This window comes from Pithys albifrons, chromosome 7 (genome assembly GCF_047495875.1).
Source record: "Pithys albifrons albifrons isolate INPA30051 chromosome 7, PitAlb_v1, whole genome shotgun sequence".
NCBI classification, from domain to species: Eukaryota; Metazoa; Chordata; class Aves; order Passeriformes; family Thamnophilidae; genus Pithys; species Pithys albifrons.
Window position 1 is genome coordinate 21,108,033 of NC_092464.1, and position 27,061 is coordinate 21,135,093.

The following is a 27,061-nucleotide window of genomic DNA, read 5'->3' on the forward strand; positions in this document are numbered from 1 at the left end:
TTGCATGGGTTGACATCCAAAGAACCACAGGATGTAAGTAACCATTATAAATGAAACATACCATGCTGTTTGGTTGTCTTAGCACATCTCCCTGTGCCTCTGTTGGCAGAGAGATTAATTGGGCACTACTGCCTATCCTCACTTGATGCTTTGTGCTTGCTCATCCAGCAGATCCCAACACACTTCTCCTTGGTGGCACTGTCTCCTCCCACAGGCACCTTGTCCTGCAGGAGCTCAGTGACTTTGCACTGCTACCCCTCAGCTTAGCTATCGGAAGAGTGTCTGCTTTTCTCCTCAGCACTCATTTGTTTGATCATCTTGTCATCTTTTACTGCTCTTTGCCCTCTAACCGTAATGACCATGAATGTTTTGTGCACTCTCGGCAGGTGATGTGCTCTTACCTACCCTAGGGAACAGTAAATGTCAAGAAATAAATGCTTTTAAACTGAGAGGAGAAACCAGTGACTCAGGTTATTCTCCAACATTATTTCTCATCATCCTTATCAGAGGTTTCTCCTGGCTTTGATTCAGATGCAAATGCATCAATCAGCATCAATGCATGAAGTGTATTTACTGCATAAGCAGTTTGGCTTGATGTATAGTAACCACTACTTTTAAAATAACCCAGTGCACAGAAATTCAGGACTTACTTTTGGGGATTTTGCAAATAAAATTCTGGTCAACATAGCAGTAATAGGTCCTCCAGGTTCCACTTGAGATATCCATGTCAACACAGTGTTCATCAAAAAGTGCTGTAGGCTCTCCTTTCTCCCAGTTGACATATTCTACTGCACTTCTGTCCATCCATATCCATTCTCCTAAAATGAAAATTATTACCTAGTGACTGAATGAAGTGGGGATAATTTGTAGTCTGCTGGGCACAATGGCATCAGTTATAGAATTTTTTAGTTGAATAAATGGGCATCACAAAGGGCTTATTTCTCAACCTCTTAACAGCCAGAACTATTCAGGTGGGAGTGTACCAAATGTAAATGTTCACAAAGTTAACTCCCTCAGCCTTCAGGGCCATGGCTGTCAGTGATGCAAGGAAAACATGCTCAGGCCACCAAGAATTTATGGAAAACCCCCTGAAATTTAGATTAACAAATTTTGCTAGACTTCTTGTAAGACCTGCTGTCCTCTGCCCTGTTTAGAACTAAATTTAAATTTAATGCTGTCTCAGTTTTGAATTGCAAGACAACATTTTCTTAAAAGACTACAGTGGTTAAATGTAAAGTAATTTGAGTTTAAAAAAGCAATAGAAAACATTTTAATCAACTACCAGAGTGCTAAGCTAGAACCTTTTAAGACTGAAATATACTCTAATTTCAAAAAGTTACAGAAAGCGTAGACCTTATGGTGGTTTATATTTTATGTATCCTAGCACAAAAGGTATTACACATTCATTAGTTCATTTTTAATCTGATTATTTATCCAATATTTAGCATATTGGCACTATTATTAAGTATGTTAGTGGTACTTAGTATTCACTCTGTTTATTTAGTATTTATTTCATGTCAGTATGTGTTGTGAAATAATTACCATCAATATTTTTGAACAATCCTATCCAAAACTTTCTGAAGTCACTTGCAAGTGGAGACAAATAAAGTAAGAGGAAGTTCATTTCAGCTGAATCTTCTATGGAAACCAGAGAAGCACCTAAAAATATCAATTATATATTACATGTAATATCAGCAAGATTTTTCATCATAAATTAATTATCTCAGTAAACAATCATGACATATTTTGTGATCAGCATTTTCATATAGTAGAAATACTCAATAATAAATTTAAATTAGGTGTAGCTTATAGCTGACATACAAACACACACACACGTCTATCAGCTGGTGCTGGATTAAATGTCAAACATTAATAAAAAAGGGCACTTACCCATTTGAATACACATCATGGAAGCATCAGGCCAGCTTTCCTCAGAAGTGGTGTGAACATAGTAGCAATGACCACGGAATGGGATCCAAGATCTACCACGCTTCGGCTCAGGACACTTCCCAGGAAGCTGTGGTGGTTCACTAGGGATTAACTCTATTAAGAAGACGCACAAGTTTCAGTGGAGTTTTAAAAGCCACAGGAAATATGTACTCCTGCACCACACATCAGCCCTGCAAATTTGACATTGATTCCGGGAAAAGGAATATTATGTAGACTTAACCAATGATAAAAAATTGAACTAAACGTGGCAAACTAGCAATAAACTTTACTGGTTGGAGCTTGTTCTCCAATCTGCTAAGGAAAACTTACACCAGTCTAACTGCAACTGTCTTCAGCACGACAATTTTTACTTAAAACCTGTGAAACAGAATGAAGAATGAGTCTTACACATGAAGAATCCAAACTCCACCACCACAAGTTAGTGGCTTGTGTCTAGCTAATTTTTTAGAAATAACAGTGAGAGAAGCTCTCTGTACCTGTCCTTATACATCATACATCCTAAGCAATGTAAAAGCAGAATTTATGACCTATTGCATCACCAGATTAAAGCCAAAGCAGAGCGTAAATGCCTATAAAATTTGCTGTAAATTATGATGCAGAGATCATAAATTTCATATAAAATTTAAAACATGTTTGAAAATTACATGCAATATTTGAGTTCCAAAGTATCTGAGGAGAAGCAACAAACATAAATTATTTGATTTGGCTGCTACAGTGACAGAAGTTTCCTCACTTACTATATTTCAAAAGACACTTTTAAATGTAAAAGTATATAATCAATATATTTATAGTTTTGCTAAAGTTGATAAATTCTTCAGTTTTTGACAAACAAGGATGTGCATGAAATATTGCCATTGTCTTTATGATGTGCACGTGTTGACTGGCCTGTGAAATAAAATGTCTGCAAATCACTGATTACAGATTGGATCTGAGAGTTCTTCCTTTAAAAAGTAATAGTTTATCACAAAGCATACATTATCCATTACAATCTTTGTGTATGTCAAAAAGCTAAATGCAAAAAAGCCATTATTCTAAATTCCAGCCTACCAAATCACATTTCTCCTATTCTGAACTTACCATCAGATTGTTTGCAGAGAGATGAAAATGTTTCATTGCAAAAAGCTGTCTTCCAAAAACCATCCAAATCTAAATACACACAGGCTCTGTTCTTACTTGGTTCTCCACTGGCCCAGTTAAGATACCTGCTCCTCCTTCTATCTGACCATACGTATTGACCACCATTCTAAAAGCAAATGACATTAAAGATTATGTCACATGTAAGAATTAGATTTGAAGAACATTAAGATTGAACTTGAATGTATGTAAAAATTCAGGAAAAATCATATTCATGGTCTCTTGCACAAAATTAATTCATCCTCTGCCATGAATACATAACAAACTAGCCCAGACTTTCCCTCTCCACAGCAGTTAGAGCAGTGGTCCTACAGGTGTTAATTTGGCATGCAACCTACATTATTCAATTTGCACCACCTGCCTCATGCCCTAAATGGGCAAAGGGCCTTCTGGTAATGCATGTGAATATACAGTTGAAAGTTTTATCAAATGAATCCACATATACACACAGATCAAATAAATATTGCAGAAAAACTATTGTCAACATTCCTCTAAAACAGGTTTCTCCATGTATTTAGAAAGCAAATAGAAAAAGAAGAAGTTTCACTGGACAGAGCAAATCTGCAGAGGCTTTCCATGGGGCTGGCACTACAGAGCCCTGCCACCCATGTTAAAAGGGCCTATAGTAGGTTTCTGGGTCTTGCAAGAACCAGCTACTACAGACAAGCCAACCGCCGGTAGATTTCACCATTATTTGCAGAGGATGACAGACATTAGTCACATCCATGGCTTCTGTCACCCCATCCTGTGCAACCTAGCCCCTTCCCCCTTGATCTTTGGAGGCCTTTTGTGCCATTTCCTTTACTGTCTGCTTTCCTTTGAAACCCCTGGCCATGTCTCATTCCAGATTCCTGTCTAATCCTGACTTCTTAGTTTCTGCTCTCAGAAACTTGCAACTCCAGTTCCTCTCCCCTCAGCACCTGTGCCCTCTCTCACAGTCCTATGTCCCACCAAGCTCTTGTTCTACCTCTCTCTACCTGATTTCCCTACAACTTCAGTTCCACAAATATCCACCTGCATCACATTCATCCATGCTCTTTTTTACATGCCTCTATTAGCTGCTTCCCATTTCATACCTTTCCCCTCTTGGCTGAGTTTGTTGGCAGTTTTGCACAAGGCTCTGGCTTTGTCTCCAAAACCCAGCCTAAGGCATTCCCAGTGCCAGAGTCCTGTTCCTGCCTGTTCTTTTCCCTCTTACCCAGCACAAGCCCTTGGTACTGCTAGGCTGTGAAACTGAAACAAAGACTTAAAATACACTCACAAAGTAAGAACTGCTTTTAACCCAATTTTTTTTGTGGTATGCTCCACAATGTGCCTTCAGAAATGGCAACACGCCCCTATATGACTGTGTGGTGGTAGACTGTGGTGTAGGAAGTGGGAACTCCACAGCCACTTTTACAACTGAAGCCACTGTCTGCTGCAACTACATCCTTGGTGACCTCTAAAGTGTGGGCTATGGCAGTTCTCACATTATGGACAAACACCTAAACGTGTAAATGGCCTGAAGTGGAGGGAAGTCAGAATCCCCCAAGTGTTTGCATTCCTGTCCCACATTTGTGGATCTGACCAGTAACTCATCTAAGATAGTGGTATGACTGTCACAAGCATTTGGTGGACTCACAGTGTTGCTGTTAAGGCCAATCCACACAGGCTCCCCGTGCTGTAATATTTGTAACCACGTGTAGGAATCAGCATAAGGATCCAAGACACTGGCCAGTTCTGCAGACCGGTCCCTGCACTCCTTCTCTGCTTTTTCCCAGCTCATTTTTGACTTGATGACTGCATAGTGATCATCACCATAATTGTGAAAGCCAGACACTGGAACTGTGGGCTGAGAGTTGTACAGTTTGGGGTCTGTAATGAGCAAAAAAAACCAAAAAGAAAAGTCAAACTTGGACCAGACCTACAACACTGAGAGAAGATTTAGTGTACTGGAGTAGTCAATTAAGAGAGACTGCACTAACAAATTAAGATATGTCCAAACTATCACTGCAGTGGTGAAAGTCACATTTTCCTGTACTGTGACAAAATTTTCTAATACTTGCCAGAATGAACTTTTAGTATAAATATCTGTATCATCTCCAGGAACACACCTTGTAAGCACCAGACCTACCCAAGGCATAATGCACTGATGTGGGGCATTAAAGGGAACAATTTCTTCATTTTTTTCCATTATATATTATCATTTGTTGTATTTCTGATAAGGAACAGTGAATGGTAAGCACACCATGAGCATGCAGAGGGATATAACTGCTGCTGCCGCTAAAACTGCCTGAGAAAGAATGTAAGGGAAATCAAACAGGGCAGTTTTATGAAACAAAGAAGTTGTAGTGCTTTGAAATATAACAGTAGAATTCCAATTTTTACAAATTCACCCATATAAAGGCAAAGCACTTGCCCACCTGATTGCCAAAAGTAGTAAAACACATGGTAATCCGTAGATCTTTCAATTTACTGGTCTAGTCCTTAAAATAGGAAAGGGTAAGAGATTTTCTCAAAAAATCATTTTTGTTACAATGGTCCACAGCGCATGTGATACTGTTATTAATTTCAGTTTAGCTAGGGTGGAATTACAGAAAAGTGACATTTACCACCAGTCTGAAATAACCACAAGAAATCAGCTGTACTAGAAAGTGGTGAAAGAAAACTCACCAGAATCTTTCTGGCATATGTAACTTTTGCTTGTTTTGCATCCTCCATCTTTCCATTTCCCTGCATGTTCAATAGGGTTCTTCATCATAAAGACACAGTCATCCTACAAGACAAATGAGATTAACAAGAAAAACATGTGGATAGGTAAGAAACATTCAAAATCCACAGACTCACCTGTCACATTCAGACACCTACAGATGAATAATAAGAGGTTGGACTTCACAGAACTCTTTTCCATTTTAGCTGAACTTTTTAGCAATTGTGTTATGAAAAAGAGAGAAACTTGGTAATGCTAGCACAGGATTACAGAAATAATACCCTTGGAAAGTATCCTACATTAGCCACTTAACAATTACCACATAACACTCAGTTTTGTCTTACAATTAAACACAAAAATGTACATCCATGCCAGAAGTTTCAAAGCATACAGACAGAATCTTTCAGAAGGAAGATTAGGAGAAGATAAAAATTAGAACGGAAGACCCAGTCTCCCTCTTTTGAGGATTTCATTCAATCCATTTATCTTAACAGGTTCATAGCCAAGAAATATTATCATAGTTCTATATTTTTGTCAAATCTAAATAGCATTCACAGGATCCCAAAATTACATAGTTTGTACTGTTATTAATTTGAATCTCCTAATGAGTCACGGTAAAGTGAGGGATATTGCTCACTTGTCAGAGTTTTGCATAATGCTTCCAAAGTTCTGTCTGTACTCATACAGAACCATGAAAAAACATCAAAATTGAAAACAATGTGTGTAGATAAATCTCCCACATGGTCACTCTTATAAAAAGTAACAAGATTACTAAAAGTCTTCATAAAGGAAAAAAACCAAACAGAAAATACCATAGTAGCTGCATACATTTTAACCATCCACCAGAGTTATAACATTCAAGTAATAAGATTGATGTTTACCATACTATAATAACTTCGGGAACCTTTTGCCCAATTTGTATAGTCTACTGGGCTTCCATCTGTCCATAAATATGTGTGTTCCTGATTTATGTCATTCAGTCCAAACCAAGCATCAGTTGTAGCTTCTTTTAAGAGGGACATGAGGGAAGCTGAAAGAAAAAAAAAAAAAGAAAAATTATATAAAGAAGGAAACTGAATGCACCCTTCCCCAACACTGCAGACTTTAGAGTGCCTGGAACCAGGATGATGAGTTTTGGGATTTTTATCATAAGACAGTAGTCTTATGATAAAAATAAAATTAGTAGATGTTTCACATCAGTCAACTGAAGTTAAAATCAGAGAAAGTATTTACAAACTCAGTGATGGAAAAATTTTTAATATAATGGGAATTTATTTGTACACCCATTGTTCATCATCTGAGGAAGCAGGGAAAATGTTTTAAGGTATTACAGAAATTAATATGAGTACACTAAACTTCAGAACATAGAAAATGAGTCTACACTTTTCATTCTCTTTTCTTCTTTGGTAACTTTGTTAACCTGGCTAAATAATTTCATCTCTAAATGACATAACACAAATAAAACTACTTAATAACCACTTACTTGATTGTGTATGAACCAGATCTCAGCTTTGTGGAATGCCAGTTTCTATTTCCCTTAGCTTCTGCCTAGACTGACGTTCCACTAAAATAATTTCCTTCCTCTGCTACAGAAAAAAAAAAAGTATAAACTCTACCACTGATGGAGTGAGCTTGGAGATGATTTATGGAAGCCCTCAGGACATGAGGCAGTACATCTCCTGAGGGAACATGAGGCCTCCTAAAAACCTGCAACATGATGAAGAACAAGACCAGCAGGCTGAGGTCCAGAAGAGCAAGGGGGACAAGGGGAATCTGAGACTCTGGCACTGGAGCATTCTGCTGCCTGAGGGTGTGTCCTTCACTTGCACCCACAGTATTTGGCTCTGCAGCTCAGTGCACAGTGATTTGGTTTTGGATATTACTCTCTTTGTGTGTTATTTTTACATAGAATGATAGAATGGTCTGAATTGGAACGGACCTTAAAATTCATCCAGTTCATTAAAATAAATTTAAAAAAAAATAAAATGTGGACATTTTATTATTCAAGCCCTGAATTTAAAATTTTAATATTTGAACAGTATATCCTATATTAACGTCAAAACTATGATTTTAAAAGTCAATTAAGACACTAAAGCCTATGCAAGCATTTTTCTAAAGGTACAATTTCTCATTTAGCATAACTTTATATTAATGTTGAATAAATAATAGCATATATTGTAGAAGTTATAACATCTTTTTTAATCTTTTTATCAGGAATTACGTGGTGTCTCATCCAGTATCAAAACATTGGTACTTTATACCTTGCACTTCCTTTTTTGATATAGTAGCCAGGTTTCCTCCAAAATCAATGCAATTGTTCCGTGCAGCATGCCATGTCAATGTATCATTTTCATTAAGGCCAAATACTTTAAAACACTGAAAAAGAAAAGTGTGCCAAATCTGTAACTGGATGGTATTTTAATTTGTGGTGAAAGCATCTCTCTGTCAGTAACAAACATAATAAGCTAGTCATTTTTAGTAAAAGGGAAGATTAGCTGATTCAACAGTACTTTCTAACTTGTTTTCATGATGGTCAGAAGCAGTGTATAACCACTTAGGGAGGAGTCATGGGAGAAGCCTTTGGAAGCTCGTCTTCTAGGAGGTGAGGAAGAGAGAGACATTTTAGCTTGAGAGAGTGCCATGAAATGGAATATGCTGAGTTTGTGACTTTTCCCCAGGACTGATAGAGGGAAGCAAAAAGGAGACAACAGCCAGCAGATCTCTAACAAAGGATTTCTATCAAACTGAAATATTTTGGCTCAACCAAATGCAAGACAGACAGACATAGACAAAGTAATGCAACTGAGAATTATCTTCATTATTAAGTATATTCTAGTACTACTATTGTAGGGTACACTGTTATTTTATGCCTTTTATAGCTTCATTGATAGAAATCTATGGATTTTATATCCATACAGTCTCTTATCCTGAAGTTTTGTCTTTTGAGAAGGCTAAGAGTGATTGCACATAATAAAGTGCAGCAAATCTTATAACTGTATTACTTAAAAACATGAATAAGTGTTTGGTTATAGAAAAAAAATTATAAGTTTGCTTAAGGGAAGTTGTCTTGGTGGCCTAAGAGCCAGTGCATAATAGGCAAGGGAGAAGTGGACATTCAGGCAACATGTCAGAGCCAGATAAGCTCAGCACAGTAAACAAGAACAGACAACAGCTCCTCACAAGGAAGGTTCCTCAGCCATCTTTGGCAACACAAAACATTAGCAGAAATGTAAGAGGAAGCTTGCTTCTTGCATGTCTCATGACTTCCTCCTTAACTTCTGTGATCCCAATAAAGGCTATAATTTCTGGTTTAGGATTTGTATTTTAAAGTCTTTAAACACACAAACAGAAGATTCTTTGAGATAACTGAAAACCCTGCTATAACTGAAAAACTGATTCAAATATGCGTTTTATTCTGCTCTTTTTAAAATACAGTATACTGACATTTCATACTTCACCTTGTTATCAATGAGATGCCAGTCTTCCGAACACCCACCCCTTGGTGGTGGTGAGGTGGGAGCAATAGTTGGACGAACAGTGTCATTAAGTCTTTCACATATGAATAACTCAGGACTACCACAGTTGAGATCATTCCATGTACCTGAAAGCAATTTAGATTTTAATCAAACAAACAAACAAGAAATACCAACAAAATGCAACTGAGACTGAGATAAAAAGTGTCCTTTTCTAGAGAAAATCTATAAAAGGAAGTAGAACTGATTACAGTATTTGTATTTCTCTCCCCCAGAAATAATATTTTTTATGTCTGCTTCTTAGAAATATTCAGGTTTCCAGTAAAATTTAGAATATGAATAATTTGTCTAAGAACAGAAATATTTCAATATTGAAAAACCATAGCATTGCCAAAGGGGAGTTTTAGTTCAAATGCTTCTCTAAGGTCTCTAGAATGACTGTCTAATCAAGACACTCAGTTCTTGTTACCTTACTACCTGAGCTTCTCACAGTCTTATAGTCGTCTGTGTATCTGATCTTGCTATTGATACTGCTACATTATGATCATCTCTGTTTTACAGATGAGGAATGAATAAGAAAATGGCATACATTTCATTAGCTGCAGACAGCAATGAAGTATCTACAGCAGAGTTATTCACACCTTATGTTTAATGGAGATATTGTCATTATAATTTAGAGAAGTTAATGAAAAAAATCATCTTATCTTCAAGTAAGTCTCCATCACAGGACACAGTATTTACTTCCTAAAATGTTTGCTTCCTTTCTTTCACCTCTACCATAGCCTAGGATGATCACCTCAGCTATAGATTTTGAGGCTAGAAATGTTTAAAAGTAGGAGATTAACTGCTTGAAAAAGGACTAAATGCTCGGCTAGCACAAGCACAGTTACTTCTAACATTTAAGGATATTTGCATTTATTTTGACTGAAATAGTATATAGCATGGTTTAATTATAATAATCAAAGCCATGCTCAAGACCTTGATTTTTAGGAACTGCACAAATGCCAACAGACAGCTGATGTCCTCGAGAGGTAGGCATAGAACAGACAGAGGTTAGAGGAAGGACAATACTGACTCTGCAAATGGCCTGGTGCTTACCTCATTTGTTCACATTGAAATTTTCTGAAAAAACTAGGAATCAAATTGCAGATGTAATCCAATGTGTTAGCTACATAGAATTCAATTTTTTAGAAGTGCATAAATGAAAGAAGAGAATACAATTTATTTTCCTTTGCTTTTTGAACACTCTATGCAACATCAGCCTGCTCAATACTATAATTCCCACAGCTTGCCCATGCAGCCCTCCCAGGCCTATGTCACACCATGCAGATTGAACATTGTTACAGCACCCACCTGTATGGGTATACATGACCACACAGTTTTCATCATTATTTGCAAAATTGGGTTCATTTGGAGCCCAGGCAACATAGTTCACTGGGGTTCCATCCATCCACCTGAAAGAAGTAATTTGAGGAAATAATAATTCTCAGTTCAATTAGTTAGTATTTCTCTGCAAAGGATGTATTTGAGCTTCTCATTTTAAGTTTCCTATATCTTAGCTTACAAACACGTGTTCTCTGCTAAAAGAAAATCAAGACCTTTCCCTGCAATTAGCAAAAAATATATCAACTGCCTGGTCCAGGTATAACTAATCATCTTAACTGGTTCCAGCCTTTCTCGGTCTCTGAACATTGACAGTGTGCAGGAAGTGCACCAGACTAGCACCGGATCTGGCTTTCTCTGAAGCACAGAATCAGTAACCTGAGCCTTTTTTAGCAATTTCCTGGATCTAAAAGCAATAATACAAGATCTTGTAGGTTAAGAAAGAGTCTTGAACCATGTAGTGAGAACCACTTAGAACTATTTTGTTAAGCACAGGAAACCTTTTATATTATACACTTACTAGTTTTTTGGGGTTTCTTTTCAGTTATGCAATGATAAGTTTATAGTTTGGTGATTCACAAATTTCTTTTCAAAAAGTAGTGAAGGAAAAAAAGTGAAAAGGCCTCAGTGTGCTGGAAGTCAAGTAGTGAATCATCCAAGACTGAGAGTCTTCAGACATCAGCTCTAGGACAATGCAGTGTTTTTCCAGTTCTGGAAACCAAGCAACTGCATGTTTTTGGAAGTAAATTACAGATTCGGAATCCATCAGGATGCCTAGTTGCTTGCAAATCTCATGAATTTGATAGGAAAAACCAGCACATAATAAACTAGGAGAAAGCATCTGAAGACAAATAGTGGCACCATCATCCATGAGGGAAGAGGATGAAACTAGTGAGGGAGCAAGGAAGGATTGGACAGACAACAGTGTTATCTGAGCAGTGAGCATGATGTAGAAAGCAGGAGCTCCAAGAGCTGTGACTATCCAGTCTCTGTGGCTTGTGACCAAGAAAAGCAACCTCAGACAACAGAAGAAAGACTGAAATAAAGAGGCTGAGACTCATCTGACCAAGTCTGAATCCCAGAAGGCAGCACTAGAAGGAAACACCGTGGAAGAATAGAGTGCCACAGGAGAAATGTGCCTGCAATGCATCTCATGCTCCACTGGATGTATGGGGTATTTCCAAGGCACTTTGTTTCCAAAGACATTTGTACAAGAGTAATGACTCCATGTCACCTGAAGTTGTCCTTCCCTGGGCTCTGAGGGGAAATTACTTTCCAGGCAAGATCATTCCAGTATTGATATTTCACCTCTAAAAACCACCTTAATGCCTCCTACAGTAAGTTTTTAGGGTTCTTTTCCTTTGGTTATTTGAATATTCAGTAATGTCTGCAAGTACCATCTGGAATATCCTGGAGACCTCAAATCAGTTTTATCTTCATCCAACATGGAAAAGAGAATGACAACTCACAGTAACTTCTGTAAGATTCTCTAACTTCTGACTGTGACTAAAGATCTCAGCCTCACAAGATAAAAGCACAGTAAAGAAGCAAACCAGGAGGAAATAGATAGTGAAAATATTATGGGAGAAGTGCTTCCCGGAGGACTATTATCCTATATTAAAACTTTATGTCAGGGCATGGCTGTAAACAGGTTGTGTCAGTCATTGTATTTCAACAGTCTCCTAGAGAAAACCATGCCAAATATTCACCTTATGAGTCTGACAAAATTAATTTGTTTTTACTTACCGGAATGTTTTGTCAAGGCTCACACTTAAGCCAATATAGAAGCTATTTCCCCAGTCTTTATAGAAAACCTAAAACAAAGCAAAAAATTACCAATTTTAATGAGCTGTACTAAAACAGATTCCAAATAAAGCAAGTAAAATCTCAAAAAACACTGTAGTTTCAGTTGTACAATTACATAGTATACAGTGTGCAGGGAGTTGCTAAATTATGTTCCTGAATTGCAAAATGCAAACTTTGCCTCCACTTTCAAGTATAGATATAGATAGATATATAGATAGAGATTTTTTTTTAAAGCGGAATGGTCTGAAAAAGAAATGGAGCGATAAGTTATTTTAGAAAGGCAAGAATAACCTCTTAAGCAGGCTCATGGCAATATTTTTAAGAGTTTTAGGAAAGCATAGTGAGAATTTGCTGAAAGGAAAAAGGAGGAAATAAAGGAATCATATCTGGTTTTAATAGTATAAAACTATTTTCAAAACTGTATCATCATCAGGGCATCCACTCCTTATTAGAAAATATTCTGGTTTATTACTGAAAATATGAAATCTGTTTGGACGTAAAGCTTTTATTGAATTCCATGAAAAGAATGTGTTAGAAAGGAAAACATAATCAGTAATTGCAGCTTTCAGCTAAACAGAGCAAGGTCTTTGAAAGATGCACCCTGAGACTGTTCTTGAAAGGAAGGAATTTGTCTACATTTAGCAATTTATCAAAATAATGCTTGTGGTAAAGATTCTAACTAGATAAGCCTGTGAAAGGATGAAAGGTGGCACTGATTTTTGTTTATGATGGGGACCACTTCTTAGTATTTCACAATCCAGCTGAAAAAGGTACATCAGTTCAAGACAAAATGGTGCATTTTTGAATAAAACATGTTTCTTACATATTTCCAGAGAAAAGTTCTTTCACTTTCACTCTCAATGACAACAAGGTCCCCACCATTCTTCATGCAAAAATCTCTGGCTTTTTGCATAGGCATTACTTCCTTGCTGAAATAGTATTCCTTGTGGTTATATATTATCCAGCCATCCTCACCAGCAACGTAGTCATTATCTGCAAATTAAAACATTAAGCAGTCTCTAGTAGGAATTAACATCAGTACATGTTAATTTATTTTTATTATTGGAAGTACAAGACTTACGGAATGTGGAATTAGGCTCTGGTTTCAGTGATGCTCCTGCAATAAAAATCAATATCTAAGTATATTCTCTGACATCTCTCAATTAAATATATTTATACAGTAATCATCATTTTAACTCCAAGTATTAATCTTTTTTGTTACAGAATTTCTCAGTGTATCTGAAGAAAAAGTGCTGCATTCAGCAAAATAGTATGTTAGAGCCGATTACAAGTTAAGCTTACAGAAACTATTCCCAAATTTAGGCTGTTGCATTACACTTCCCCAGCGTGCTCCACATACATCCCAAACTTACCTGTGTATCTCATGAATTACTTAATAGTTTTCAACAGCTTTTACTTGAATGTATAAAGTGTTTCATTGTGATTGATGGCCCAGCTCCCCCTAATAGGTGCAGATTGCATGATCTGACCTGGAAAGGATGTTCTTATCTACCTCTAAAAGTTGCTAAAGGGAGACAATTATCTTACCTTTTTTAATTTGGCAAACATAGTCCAGCAAGTGTTCACAAAATAAATCATTCCAGTTCATATTGAGGTAGCCATTAAACACGCCACATTTTTCATTCCCATCGTAATTGTTTGGTTCTCCATGTGACCATTTTTCAAAATTTACCTGTAGTGGAAATACAGCTTTGTTACTATTTTGCTTTTAAAATGCAACAATTGTCTTGTATCATCCTTTTAAAAAAGAATGTACTTTCATTTGATTTCATGGTCCACCTTATTCTTTAATGCCAGGTCTTTTAAGTGCATGACCTTTGAATAGTATAATGATTCACCTTTGTGTTTACAAGCCATGTTAGTAAGTTGAGAAGTTCTTCCCCAGTTTGTTATCAGGAGAGACAACGTTCTCCTGCTAAGCTCTAGAAAGAAGGATGTTCTCTGATGTCTGGGTTGTTTATCCTGCTCAGGTATTTAAACCTAAGACAACCCATCAGTGCTGCCATATGGACTTGGACCTTGCAGATCTTGATCTATTTAAGGCAATGAGGGCAGCAGAGCCTAGTTTGTGTAGACATACAAAATTATTTCTTACAGGAAATGACAAATGGGAATATAGAGATTAGCACAATCAAGATTTACCTAGATCTGGAGCAATATTCCATCATCTTTGGTCTTATTTCATTACTGCAATGTTGTATTGTTATCTCTGGCTATGAACTACCAAAAGATTAAAACTAATTCCTAGACAAGAATCATGTAGTAAAGACTTAAGGTCATTTGTAGCTTGTATAGGAGTTCTGAGAGACATCTGCCAACATACACATGAAAAATTACTAAAAAAAAGCTAGAATAAATCATTTACTCACTGGTGAGTCATCACTCCATATAAATCCACGGTCAGAGTCCAAGGCACTTAAACCCATCCAGTAAGAATAGTGAATATAATCTCTGTCTCTGAACAATTACAAGTACAGAGAATCAGATGCAGCATGAAAAGAGAAGGAGAATGCAGAGCATTACATTATTTTCAGTGTTTTGATACTTGAAGTATCATTTGAGACAGTTATATAAAATAATCATTCACTTGTCAAGTAGGGAAAAACACTCTGGCACTGCATGTGACAGGAAGCAGTGAAACACAGAACTTCAAGGAAAAGATAATAGATGTCATGAGTCTACAAATACTGAGTTAAATGAAAATATATTTTATGGTCCTGGTTCTATGAAGTAACTTAGACATTCAAAGTCAGACGTGCCTGCACTCAAGGACTTGATTTAAACATTTATATAAACACATTGTTAGGTCTTCCAATTTTTCTCCTTAACTAAGGCAGAAAAGCAGCCTGAAATATGTCTGTAATGAAGACTATTTTATCTACTGATCAACTATAAATGAGCTAAAAAGATCAGTTTTATTCCCTTGAATTAAAATCAGTTGAAATCAGCTTAATGATACTTCTCTCAATTTTATTTACATTCAGACTGCCTCAGTGCATGGCAACACCTTCCCACAGGCCTGGCAAGAAAACCTTTTGCTCACTTCTTTTTACCCATTTCCTTCTGCCACTTTGAAAGGATGCATACCACCTTTGTAAAGTAGAAATTGATAATCAGATAAGCAATTTTTAAAATATATTTTCTTACATTTAAATAATGGACTCTGCAGATACTTACAATCTAGTTATCAGGTTTTGTTCTTCTTCACTGTGGATACATGCCAGATCTCCTCCAATGGCTCTGCAAAAATCTTTTGCATCAAACCACGTTTTCATTTTTTCCCTTCCAGCCTGAAAAATCTATAAAAAGTGGTCAACTAAATACTTTGCTGGGTATTACAGATATCTAAAAACAGAAATTAGGGCTTCTATCTCTGTTCTAGTCTTCTGGTCTACTCATATTGCTTAATATTTAATTATGCAACCATAAGCCTGTGGTTGTCTATCAAATTTGATTGTTGTGACTTTGCTTTTCCTATCATCTTGGAGTCCCGTGGCTTCAAACAGCTTTGTCCAGCACTTCCCAGCCACACCACCTGGGGATAGCTGGAGATGTGTTACCACAGACTGCCCATCAGGTAGGCAGGGTAAAATCCACCTTCCACAGACACACAGAACATATTCTCTTTTGAATTGACAAGTGTTTGCATTCAGAAATTAAACACCTACTTTGAAGCAGAAGCTGCTCTGAGGAATGGATTGCCATCCCTCTGGGCACAACAGGAGATGGGACATTGTTGGAGGAGGTGGAGGGGGGGTCACTCCCTCCACCAGCTGCTTGCAGAGAAACATGTTTGTTTCTTCACAGTTCACAATATCCCATAATCCAGCTGAAGTTCCTGTTGTCATGGCCACGCAGCCTGCCTCCTCTCCTTCATGAAACATAAAATTGTTAAATCTTATTGATGACTGCATCTTCTCAAAGCATATGCTACTTATTTAAGAGTAACCTGTTCCCACTGTCTTTGGATATTAATAGCTGAAAATAGCTCATATGCATTTCTACTAAATTGTAAAATGAAATTTTAGCAAATTCCTTTTACATTATACTAGGAAACACTAAACAAAATCATCAAACAGCAAAGAGCAAATGATTCCAACAGACATGTGCAGTCCCAGGTGATCTTCTGGAAGGAGTCACCATAATTCTGGATTTAAAACCTTTAGCAAAAGTGCAAATTTGTATCGTCCTTTCTGCTGCTTTATGCCAGAACAGTTTCTAAACTATTTTTAGCTTTCAAATCTCCATTTTTTTGTTCTTCAGAGCAGAAACTCAGTGGCCCCCCCCATGGCACGTACCAGGCATTCCTACATTCCAGTGGGTGTAGGTGACTGGATCGCCACTGGCCCACCTGAATGTCCCTTGCTCCTCCATGTCTGAAAGACCAATCCAGAAGTATTTTGCTGGATTGAATCCAACTACGGAGGTCAAAAATGCTTGTTCATATCTGTGAAGAGTAAGTACCAAAGTGATGTATCACATTTGATCATAATTTGCTCATTTCTTCAAGTAGTGAATTGTAGCAAATCTGGTAAAATTAAGGTGTTTTGTCAGTATGTATGAAGCAAGAGTAATTATCTTGCTTTTATAGTTCTAATTATTATACAAAATAATTTTTATTGTACATTTTGTTAATGTAAATCATGTCTAGAATTTAGAGTGACTCTATTCACCTTTTGTACTGTACAATTTAGCAACACAAGCCCCACAATACTTGTGTTAATGCACATATGTGTAAATAAGAGCCACAGTGTTTTACTGAGCTTTATGATAAGCTCTAGATATTTAAATCCTTTTCACTGCAGAAAAAACTACATGCTTTCATTGTAAAAAGGTTAAGTTTCCAGATCTGCCTGTTGGGAGGAAAAAAAAAAAGAAAAAAAAGGCTAAAAAGCTAGACTCTAGAAGAAATAAATAGTTCCATGTTTATCTGTTTATTTTTAGTTTAAAAAATTTTAAAACAATCTGCCAATCAGTGCTTGCTGTGGGGGTGACCCAGTTTTTTAATTCCTGGAGGCAACAACAGTGTGAGTGTGTAGCAGCCAGCGCCTCAATGTTTTGATGACCCAGAAGCCCCTGATCTATAGTGCTATACGTTATCAGTTTTACCATAAGTTTTCCTGCAAAAGAGTGGTGTCACACTACATAGACACTACGAATAATTGCTAAGTAAGAAGACATTTCTGTTTAACCCTTCTATCCTGTTTATATGCATTAAAGGACAAGAATTATGTTTCCATACCTGTCTCTCACAGTAGCCAGGTAACCTTTGTTTTCTTCACAGATTCTTTTTGCATCTGAAAATGTTGTTGGTAACTGCCCCACAGAGTAGCAGAAAAAGCCATGCTTCATCCAGCCCTGTCAGTGTCAACAGCAGAGATGCACCGCAGGGGCTGTCAGATTGCACAGCTTTGTGCACTTCCAAAAGCCACATTATTACTCACAGTCAAAACTGCTCTCAGAAACCATAAGAAGAAACCAAGAGGATAATCAAACAAAACTTTTTAAACTATACCTCTTGAAAAAGGACACACAAGGGATCTTTGCAAACAGGGAGCTGCTGTTGTGCCTTGGGGCTGGCAACCAGTTTGCAGCTCCCTGTGCAAAACTTGCTCTGCCTTCTCATTGTTTCAGTGTAGTTGTTGCAAGACAATTGTTACAAACAATCTGCCAAACAGTAGACTTAAATATTCCTGATTCCTGTGGCAGAGTGATGGAACTGAGAAGGCTTGTGCAGCCCTTGACATGACCAGCCCAAAAAAGGACTGATGTGCTTTGCAGAGTTGTTTTTTACAGGTGCAGTAAGCAGTTCTGCAGTAGGAGAGAGCTGAGTCAAGTATTTATGTAAGGAAATAAAAAAGTCTATTGATGTTTCAGTTAAATGAAAATAAAAAAGAAATCCCCTTTAGTCTAAGAAATATCAACACATACAAAATTAACAGCTTTCAAGGCTCCACCAAAACCAGCCAAAATAATTTACTGCTGTGGTAATTATCATGGGAGTGAAAGTTGTAATGTACTACCTTTTGCTGCTTTTATTTTATACTTACTTTCTGGCAGCCTGGGTAAGAAACCTCAGTTTCACCTGACCCTTCAGCCAAGGGTTTCCTTTTACAGATGTAGCCAAATTTTGTTTCACAAGCACGGTCCGCCCATGATCCATCCTGAGTATGGTAAGAGGAAACAACAAAAAGAAGTGAAAGCTAGACAAAATTCAGATCCAACAAGAATATTCACCATTCCCAGAAAGAACCCTCTCTCTTCATATGTCTGAGACTGTTTCCTTGCCTTGCTTTTTCTCCAAAATTCCCAAATAAAGACAGTACAGGCCACATTTCCTCAGAGGTGTGAAAATGAGAGCTGAATGTATTAAAGTTTCAGTGGCTGATGAGACCAGGAAGGAAACATGTGGTTCCACTCCATTCTCATCAGCATAGCATCTATCATGTTTATATAACCAGATGACAATAGCAAGGAAATGCTGGATAAACTAAATACAAAATATAAAAAAGTCCTGTTTAAGTCTTTTTCCACTGCATTATATGTCTTTTTATGTTGAATATGAAGCAAGATAGATTTTTTAACTAATTTTAGTGCCTCCACTAATATGATCCTCCAAAGTAGCTCTAAAAACATACATGTTAGCTGTTCTAGAGGAAAAATTAGAGAGTCCCTGCTCCAAGAATCTATGTTGCTATGATCAGTCATGTTATATGTGGATGATGAATTATTTCAACCAGTTTCAGATGGGAACTGTTGCAAAGACCAAGTGTCTGTGCAATGAACTCCTTCTGGTGCTCTATCATACACCTTCCTAGATCTGGTCTCCAGTCTCCCTCCACACCAAGATATCCTGAATTCAACCAAGTTCACAAATACTTTTAAAACTATCATGCTTCTTTCTTTTTCTTTTTAATTTATTTTTATTACAGATTTTTTCCTTTTGGGGGCTCAAGGGACAGAAGAAAGCATGGGGGGGGGGGGGGGGAGAGGGGCGATTTTTACCTCTCCATTCATACAGATGCAGTCTGCCTTATTCCATGTATGGGTTGGCTCTCCATGATGCCATTTGGTATAAGTCACAGGTGTGCCATCACTCCATTCAAAATACATTTGAACCCTGAAGTCATTTAGGCCAATCCACAGCTCATCATCTGACTCTGGGAACACAAAGTTCAATGTAGGTGTGGGTACTTCTCAAACTTGAACAATTGCATCTCACCCCCATTTTTGACTGAAGGAGAATTTTTTAGAAAAAAAAAATTAAGATCATGGTTACAATGATTAAATTAATAATAGCAACAGTAAAATTCCAGATTTAGAAACAAAACAAAAGAAAACAAACCAGAAAGTAGCCTGCAGGAATACTCACTGTACCCAAGCTGGGACACTGTAAAACTGTATTCTTCAACATTGTGAATACTCGCCAGTTCCCCATCTTCTTTTCTACAGGAAGACTGGGCTTCTTTCCATATTTTTGGTGTTCTGTAAATTCTGTAGCAATGACCTGCATAGGGCACCCATTCCCTGGGACACTTAAAAGGCTTTAAGTCACCTAAAAAAATTATGTTAAACAATTAATGAGCAGTCCTGTTCAGTGCTTTATTTTCATCAAAAAGCAAATGACCTGTACTGCCATGAATTTGAAATATTGGAGCATATACTGGTGGAGAAGAGAAGGCAAAGTCTGAGGGCTACAAAGATTACAAAACATTTTTCTCTCCCAGTTTTTCTGGCAGCTACCGAAACCTTTTTTTACAGGATTGAATAAGTACTGAGTGATTTGGCATGCAAACTTGCAGGGCACAAATCTATGTTAAATGCCTCTCAATGAGGCTCTGGGTACAGCCATAATTTACAGAAAATGGCTTCTTTTCTTACTCAGGAATTCCATCTTGGTGAATTTTGTAGATTTTGTATATTTTTTCCTCTGGAAATACCAGATGCTCAGGATCCAGTGGAAGATCCTGCAGAGCCCCAATCTTATACTACAGTTCCTATGCATATATGTTGTACTATATGTGTTAGAAATCCCAGATGCACAGAAAGGCCGCACACTTTGTTCAGCATCTCTTTCTTAGAGTGAATTTAGTATGGACAGCCACCTTTCACTGCTTGGAAAGTTCACATGATCTGCATCTACATAGTAAGTTGAAGAGGAGAGGATGTCTGCCCAACATTGGTGTGTGATCAACCACTTGGTCCAAGTTTGACCTGGGCAAACTTGCATTCCACTAAAACAACATCTAGCCTTGGTTTGGAGGTTAACATGGGTCAAAAATCTTTCCAAGTGTGGCCAGAATGTACAGGATATGTATGGGCCATGCATCTCCTCAAACAGAGAAAAATTCTATACACTAACATATCTGTAGTGGAGGAAGGTACCATGGACTTAGTTGCATGCTGGGAATTCCCAAGTAAAGCCACTTGCTTCACCTAGATAAGACCTAGCCTGCCTCAAGTAGAAAGGGAACTGAAGTGGGCAAAGGTTCCAGGCACATATTCTGATTTTTTCCTTTCAGAATAGAACAAAAAGAGTTAGAGAGAGAAGGGCAGCATGAACTCTGGCTCACATCTTTTAGCAGGACATATCTTTAGAGTATTTTTCAGAGCACAAGATATTCATCAGTATTTCATGTTCTGGATAACATGACTAAACACCTAATTCCGCATTCTTTAGTACCTTGGGATCTTTTAAAAATGATGAATAACATTTAGATATCATCTTTAATATGAGCCAGAAAATTAGTCTTCTCAGTATTTGAGTCAGGTTAACAAGTGTTATCCTCTTGTTTTAACAATATATTGTCATTTCATATATGGCATCCTCCCAGTATTTCTCACTGACTGTAAAAATAGCCTTGGTTTTTAACCAGCATACCTGGGGCAATAGTGAAAGGATCCAAGGAGGTGTTTCGCTTTTGGCAGATATATCCCAGTTTCTGATCACACATCTGGTTTTCCCATTTGCCATTCCTACCTTGGAAGGTCCCACATATTTTCCCAGATTCCACAGAAGGGTTTCCTAGGCACAGAATCCCTCTGTTAATATTGAAAATTTTCATCTCTTCACAGGAGGAAATGGGCAAGACTTTTGCAGCTGCAAAGCCACTGGAGTATTATTCTTCAAAGTAATAATTCCCAAGAGAAGTGACAAGGGAGCCTCACTGGGATGGCAAAGAGGTTTGCCACTTCAAACATGAGACTTGCCCCTGTTCCCCTATGCACCGCTTTGAAGAAATTGAGTGTATTTGAAGAACAGCTGCATACGGAAAAAAAAGTTTTATGAATGTTCTCATAAGACACAATTCCTTATGGAATATGTTATGGGTTTAGCTAGGTGGGTCTAAGCAGATCTAAGATATGAGTGACGTAATATGGTATGGAATAAGGGGTGGAATATGTTATGGGTTTAGCCAGGTGGGCCTAAACTTAGGTTTTAAAGTTCAGCTAGGCCTAGGATTGTCAGCTGATTTAAGCTGGGCTGAGCTAGCTAACAGCTGACCTCTTCCAGCCAATAATATTGTATTCCATACCATACTACATCATCTCAAAGGGTGTGGGAGTGGCTTGGTCAATTCTGCCATGGCCGAGGTACAAGCCAGATGTGATCCAGCTTTTGTCTTGGAGCAGGCCTTGCTCCTGCCCCTGCTGCCTCTGCTTGCATTTTGTTTGCATTCAGGGAAATAGAAACATTTTTGTTGTTACTCTTTCTGTTTCTTGCTATGTGTCTCAGATTACTTACAGATCTAGTGTAATAGTCTTTGCTTTGTATTAATTGGACAGTGGGAAGTTATTCCTTGTTATATAAATGTAACTTGTGTAAGTGTGTGTTATATTGTAGTTTTCTCTTAATTTTCTCTTTTCTGTATAAATACATGTAGTTAGTTTCAGCATAAACCTGCTTTGAGGGTTTTATTCCCTCTCCCTTTTTCCCTTAGCTGGTTGGCGGGGAGGAGGAACCCTTTCTCCCTGTCTTGGACAGTTGGCATTTTGCCAGCTCAACCCAGGACAGAATGATAGTATTGCAAACAACTCAAGATCCTATACTGTTGAACACTGCACATGAAATGTGTATTTAATTCCACAAGAGTGTTAGCCTGTTGGATTTCTTTGCAGTCACAGCTGCTGTTATGAAAACAGGTAACATGCCAACATGCAAGATGGTGAGTTAGGTCCTAAGAAAAGAGTGGAAACTTACTAAGATAAAATACATCAAATAAATATCATGGCCATTAACTGAGAACAATTGAAAATATTTTTATGCAGTTTCTCTTTTTTTTCCCTCTCTTCTTTACATTGTCTTTATCTCATTTGTCATGAGGTGTTTTTATTTGGACTGAATAATATGCCTGATGAGAAAATTGTGGATGGAAAAAATAGAATGAGGTATAGATATTTATTTTCAACTGTTTTCTTGGATAAGCTCTCTGCTTTTTCTAGGAAGTTCAGAGTTAATGACAATCTATCTCTGGTATGACCCCTCTTACCATAATATCCTACCTTTCCCATAATTCCCTGTAACCTGTAAAAATTCTGTGAAACTAAAGAAATTAGGTAACGAGAATTTGGGGAAGGGGAAGGAAAAGAGAAACTTGGCCCAGATGCTGATCATCATTTAATAACAGTGCACTTACCTGGAGCCCAGTTTAGGTATCTGAAAGGACTGCCCCCAGTCCACTGCCAGCCACTGTCAAGAGCACTGTGAAGACCAGTCCAGAGTTTTGTGTTGATGCCCAGATCACTCGTGAGCCCTAAATGGCAAAAGAAACATTCAAGTTATTAAATGCCTCAGATTTTGTAAGCTATTCAGTAAAACTGGAAATAATATTTTAAAGCATGGAGGGGAAAGTGTCATAAAAGATACTTTCTTATTTGTTTGTAATATAGGTTAGATTATTTCCATTATTTTAATATTTTTTGTGACAAAGGGACAAGCTCTTTTAAGAATGTCACTGAGTCCTACATAAGACAAATATAAATATCCATGTTAAAGGTCTTGGAGCTGACCTATGATTTAAAAAATGCATTAATTTTTTATTTTTTTTTACTTTACCTAATAAATACATTTCTTCACGAAGGTCTATGATACTTAATAGTTCTGCATTCTGTTGCTGGCAGCTTTTTCTTGCTTGATGCCATGTCAAAAGCGACTCTGCATTTATCTGATAGCGGGTTTCTGTCACAGGATTTGTTTTCCAAAGATTATTGTGAGAGGTGTCTATAAAAAATGATACAGCAATTTGATCAGATAATCATATTTGCTAAGCCAGAAAATAAAATCTTTGTTGCAGACTAAAGCTATATAACTGTATGATTTGATAATTTTTAACATATAGCTTGCCTCACTTAAATATACTTTGTCCACACAATATTAATCAATAATATATTAAACATTTAAGGATTTATTTCTCCTTACAAACCTAAACTTTCTACATTTACCCTGTTCCTTTTTATTTATAAAACTCATCTACTTCTCTCACATTTCATTCCACATTTACCCCCTTACTGATATAGTCTATGTTTACTCAAGTATTTCTCTATTCACCATATAGAAATCTTGGTCTCCACACCCATTTCTTCTCTTCAGACCACTCTTACTCTCTCCCAGAGCTCCCAGCATGACAGAAATTATCATTTCCAAACAATGAGATGTGAAGTGAGGATGAGGGGGTAACAAATTTGTGTTGGGGTTATTGGAGAACTGTGTTGGATGATTTGCAGATGTATGGAGCACTGGAACACTGAAGACAAGTGAAAGTCATTGCCTGTAGCCTACACCCTTCTATTCACTACAGCCTTCCTGTCCTCTCCTCCATCCTATAATGCGCTACTACTGTCTCCTGCTTCCCTATGTCTCACCTTTCTTTCCCCTTTTTCTGCCTTTTGCTTGTCCTGACTTTCTTCTCACCTAGTCATAGGGGTTTCCTCTTCCTTTTTCCACCAGCCCCAGTCACCACACTCAGAATATTCCCCACATGTAACAGTCTTGGAAGCACTGTAGGACCATGAGAGTGAAGAGCAGATACTTCATTCATCATTCCATACCTCACCAGTGAACTAGGCTAGCCACAATTCAGCTCGCTGTCCAATGCTACTTCTACATCCCAAGAAAATTTTGACTATGACAGTTTACAAAACTTTTGCTTAACACCTTTCTGGAAATTTTTCTAAATTACCTTTTAGAGGACAGTTTCCAAACAAGTAGTCTTTATCAAAATCTGAAGAAGTTGCACACCAGAGGATATCTGCATTATCCCTCATAGGGATGCACTCAGCATACCATTTACCCATCACCTTAAAAGGGAACACGCAAGGTGCACCAAAAGCATTTCCTCTTAGTGTATAGATATCTATGGAGAGAAGCACAGATAAATAATAGAATGTTGCATCAAATGTTCACCACAGAGGAAGCTCTCCACTGCACAGCTGGGCAGTGCAGAGCTCAACACATCAGTACTTTGTTACCCCAAACCTTTACAAGTCTGTTATGTCTATCAGGTATAACTATGGCAAAATACTCTTAATTATGACTTTCAAACAACAATTAATTAGGGCTGAGACTAATTTCTGTTTAAGCTTTTCATGTCACTGCTTTCTGGACTACTGAGTCAGAGGTCCCTGTGATTCAGCTTCTCCCATTGCATACATACTTCTGTTCTTGGATGATGTCTGTGTTCTTTTTATTTCTTCTTTGAAAGGACTTATCATAATATTTTTATTAGTCTTCATGAGAGGGTATTTATATCTTAATTTGCAAGTGACTTCTAGGAAGTGACCCTGCCATCACTATGCAATCTAATTTGCTGCTATCTATACAAAATTATGACAAACTTCATTCCTGGTGGAACAGTTGTAGGGTACAATGTGGCAATCGACTTACAGTATCTAGAATGGAAAAAGTCCTGTCAGAAGTGGACTAGTGAAGAAAATGAAGAAGCTAATTCTAATGCCTTAAAAACTGAGGTTTTTAATGTTGTTTAAATATACAAGATGGAGTCTATTGTTCTTTTTACTAACTCACTCTTCTACCCAAAATCCCCTGAGTTACCCTTATCTCCCACGTTGGAATGTCTGCAGTGTCCTTGATGAAGGCTCAGAAAGTTTTCTAGGCCTATAGCTAACCCTTTCTATTGGCTTTCAACCCTTGAATTCTATTGGTGAAAAGTCCAAAGTCCCTTGGGATTCCTGTTGGTCATCTCCTGATCCTCCTTGAACCCATAAACACCCCTTTCTGTTATCAATAAATGGCTCTGGCTCTCTCTCTCGTCCCTCGACCGTGGTCCCTGTGCAGTCCTTGTGGGTTCCCTGGGGGCTACGTGGTTGAGGGCAGAAGGGTGAGCACGCCCTGGACCTAGAGGCCCCCACTCAAACATTGCAGTACAACAAACATGTCACCCCTTGTTATTTAACTTCCCAACACACTAGTGTCACAGCAGGAGTTTGATCACTTGAGCCTTGATGCCCACTCTATTTAGCCCAAGATCCATAAAAATGTAGGAAAAGGAAACCTGCTTCTCTAGTGGTCCTTTGTCAGACTGATAAGATTTATTGCATCCTAAACCATTAGGCACTCTTTTTCCTTTTGCTTTTTCTTCCTTTTTACTGGGTCTGGGAAACACTAGGTAAATATTCTTAATAGTGGATTGCATCTCTATTAATTAGAAATTAACTTCTTAGAGATAATGCATGGTCAAACCAAGTAATAGCAACAATAAAACCTAAATAAAACACAATCGTCTCTTCTACAAATTCATCAAACGTATTTTGAAAGTCATAGATTTTCTTTTGCTGTTGCTGTAGAAACAAAATTTCCATTCTTCCTTTTGATTACATCATAGGGCTTTGTCATTTTATTCTATCATTTGAAAGAATTGCACTTAACAAATTATGCAGAAATGTGTACAGTTGTATTTGCTGAAAAATACACAGTTATATTTGCCTTTCATTTCCACACCCTATTTCTAGCTAGCTCCTCTTCAGGTGTCACTGTAAGAAAATAGATCTGTCGAGCAGGCAGTGGAATGCTCTGTAGAAAGGAGCAGTCAAGCAACATAGAAATAGAGATGAATTTTCAGTACTTACCCTCATAATGTTGAGAGCATATGCTGTCTGCAGTTCCATAGATTTTCCACTTGCTCCCTTTGCCTGATCCTGTGGACAGCCTGATTTTCTTCCCCTTCCCCTTGCCATAGTTGAGAAATAAATCCTTGCCATAGGTTGCAACTGTCTCGTTTCTACATTCCCACCACTGAAATTCGTTTGTCCTGTTACAGGATTCCAATGTGATGGCAGCCTCGTCGCCTTGGGTGAACACTCCCAGGCACAGCTTGAGTCCCATGCTGAGCAGCTGTGTGGCAGAGACCCACCTGAACTTCTGAAACTCATCGTGCTCATCACAAGTGGTAGTTATGACTGAGCTAGAGTTCTGAGCTTGGGCACAGAGCTTGCTATCTTCATTATAGATTGAAAATGTTCCACCACCTATAAAATAAAATTTTAATGCAAATACCTGAGGAGAGGTTTTATAGGAGATAAAGTCAGTTACTAGCTGTATGACAGTCAGGTACAAAAAAAGAAAAAAAAAACCAAACCACAAACAACA

General features: G+C 37.7%; 1 protein-coding gene across 1 annotated transcript in view; it reads right to left on the reverse strand.

Moving 5' to 3' along the window:
* LOC139674096 (macrophage mannose receptor 1-like) overlaps nt 1-27,061 on the reverse strand; it is a 31,885-nt gene that overhangs the window by 3,066 nt on the left and 1,758 nt on the right. The window contains exons 2-28 of the mRNA XM_071560245.1: nt 26,542-26,940; nt 24,636-24,809; nt 23,513-23,677; nt 23,094-23,210; nt 21,338-21,481; nt 19,829-20,011; nt 19,462-19,616; nt 18,507-18,620; nt 17,699-17,814; nt 16,755-16,903; nt 16,125-16,327; nt 15,634-15,755; nt 14,826-14,913; nt 13,984-14,128; nt 13,517-13,552; nt 13,259-13,428; nt 12,376-12,443; nt 10,600-10,700; nt 9,232-9,374; nt 8,035-8,149; nt 6,655-6,803; nt 5,737-5,839; nt 4,706-4,938; nt 3,028-3,193; nt 1,891-2,043; nt 1,543-1,659; nt 651-818 (exon numbers count right to left, since the gene is read on the reverse strand). Of these exons, the coding sequence (XP_071416346.1) occupies nt 651-818; nt 1,543-1,659; nt 1,891-2,043; nt 3,028-3,193; nt 4,706-4,938; nt 5,737-5,839; nt 6,655-6,803; nt 8,035-8,149; nt 9,232-9,374; nt 10,600-10,700; nt 12,376-12,443; nt 13,259-13,428; nt 13,517-13,552; nt 13,984-14,128; nt 14,826-14,913; nt 15,634-15,755; nt 16,125-16,327; nt 16,755-16,903; nt 17,699-17,814; nt 18,507-18,620; nt 19,462-19,616; nt 19,829-20,011; nt 21,338-21,481; nt 23,094-23,210; nt 23,513-23,677; nt 24,636-24,809; nt 26,542-26,940 (3,996 nt within the window). The remainder of the gene's footprint in view (nt 1-650; nt 819-1,542; nt 1,660-1,890; nt 2,044-3,027; nt 3,194-4,705; nt 4,939-5,736; nt 5,840-6,654; nt 6,804-8,034; nt 8,150-9,231; nt 9,375-10,599; nt 10,701-12,375; nt 12,444-13,258; nt 13,429-13,516; nt 13,553-13,983; nt 14,129-14,825; nt 14,914-15,633; nt 15,756-16,124; nt 16,328-16,754; nt 16,904-17,698; nt 17,815-18,506; nt 18,621-19,461; nt 19,617-19,828; nt 20,012-21,337; nt 21,482-23,093; nt 23,211-23,512; nt 23,678-24,635; nt 24,810-26,541; nt 26,941-27,061) is intronic.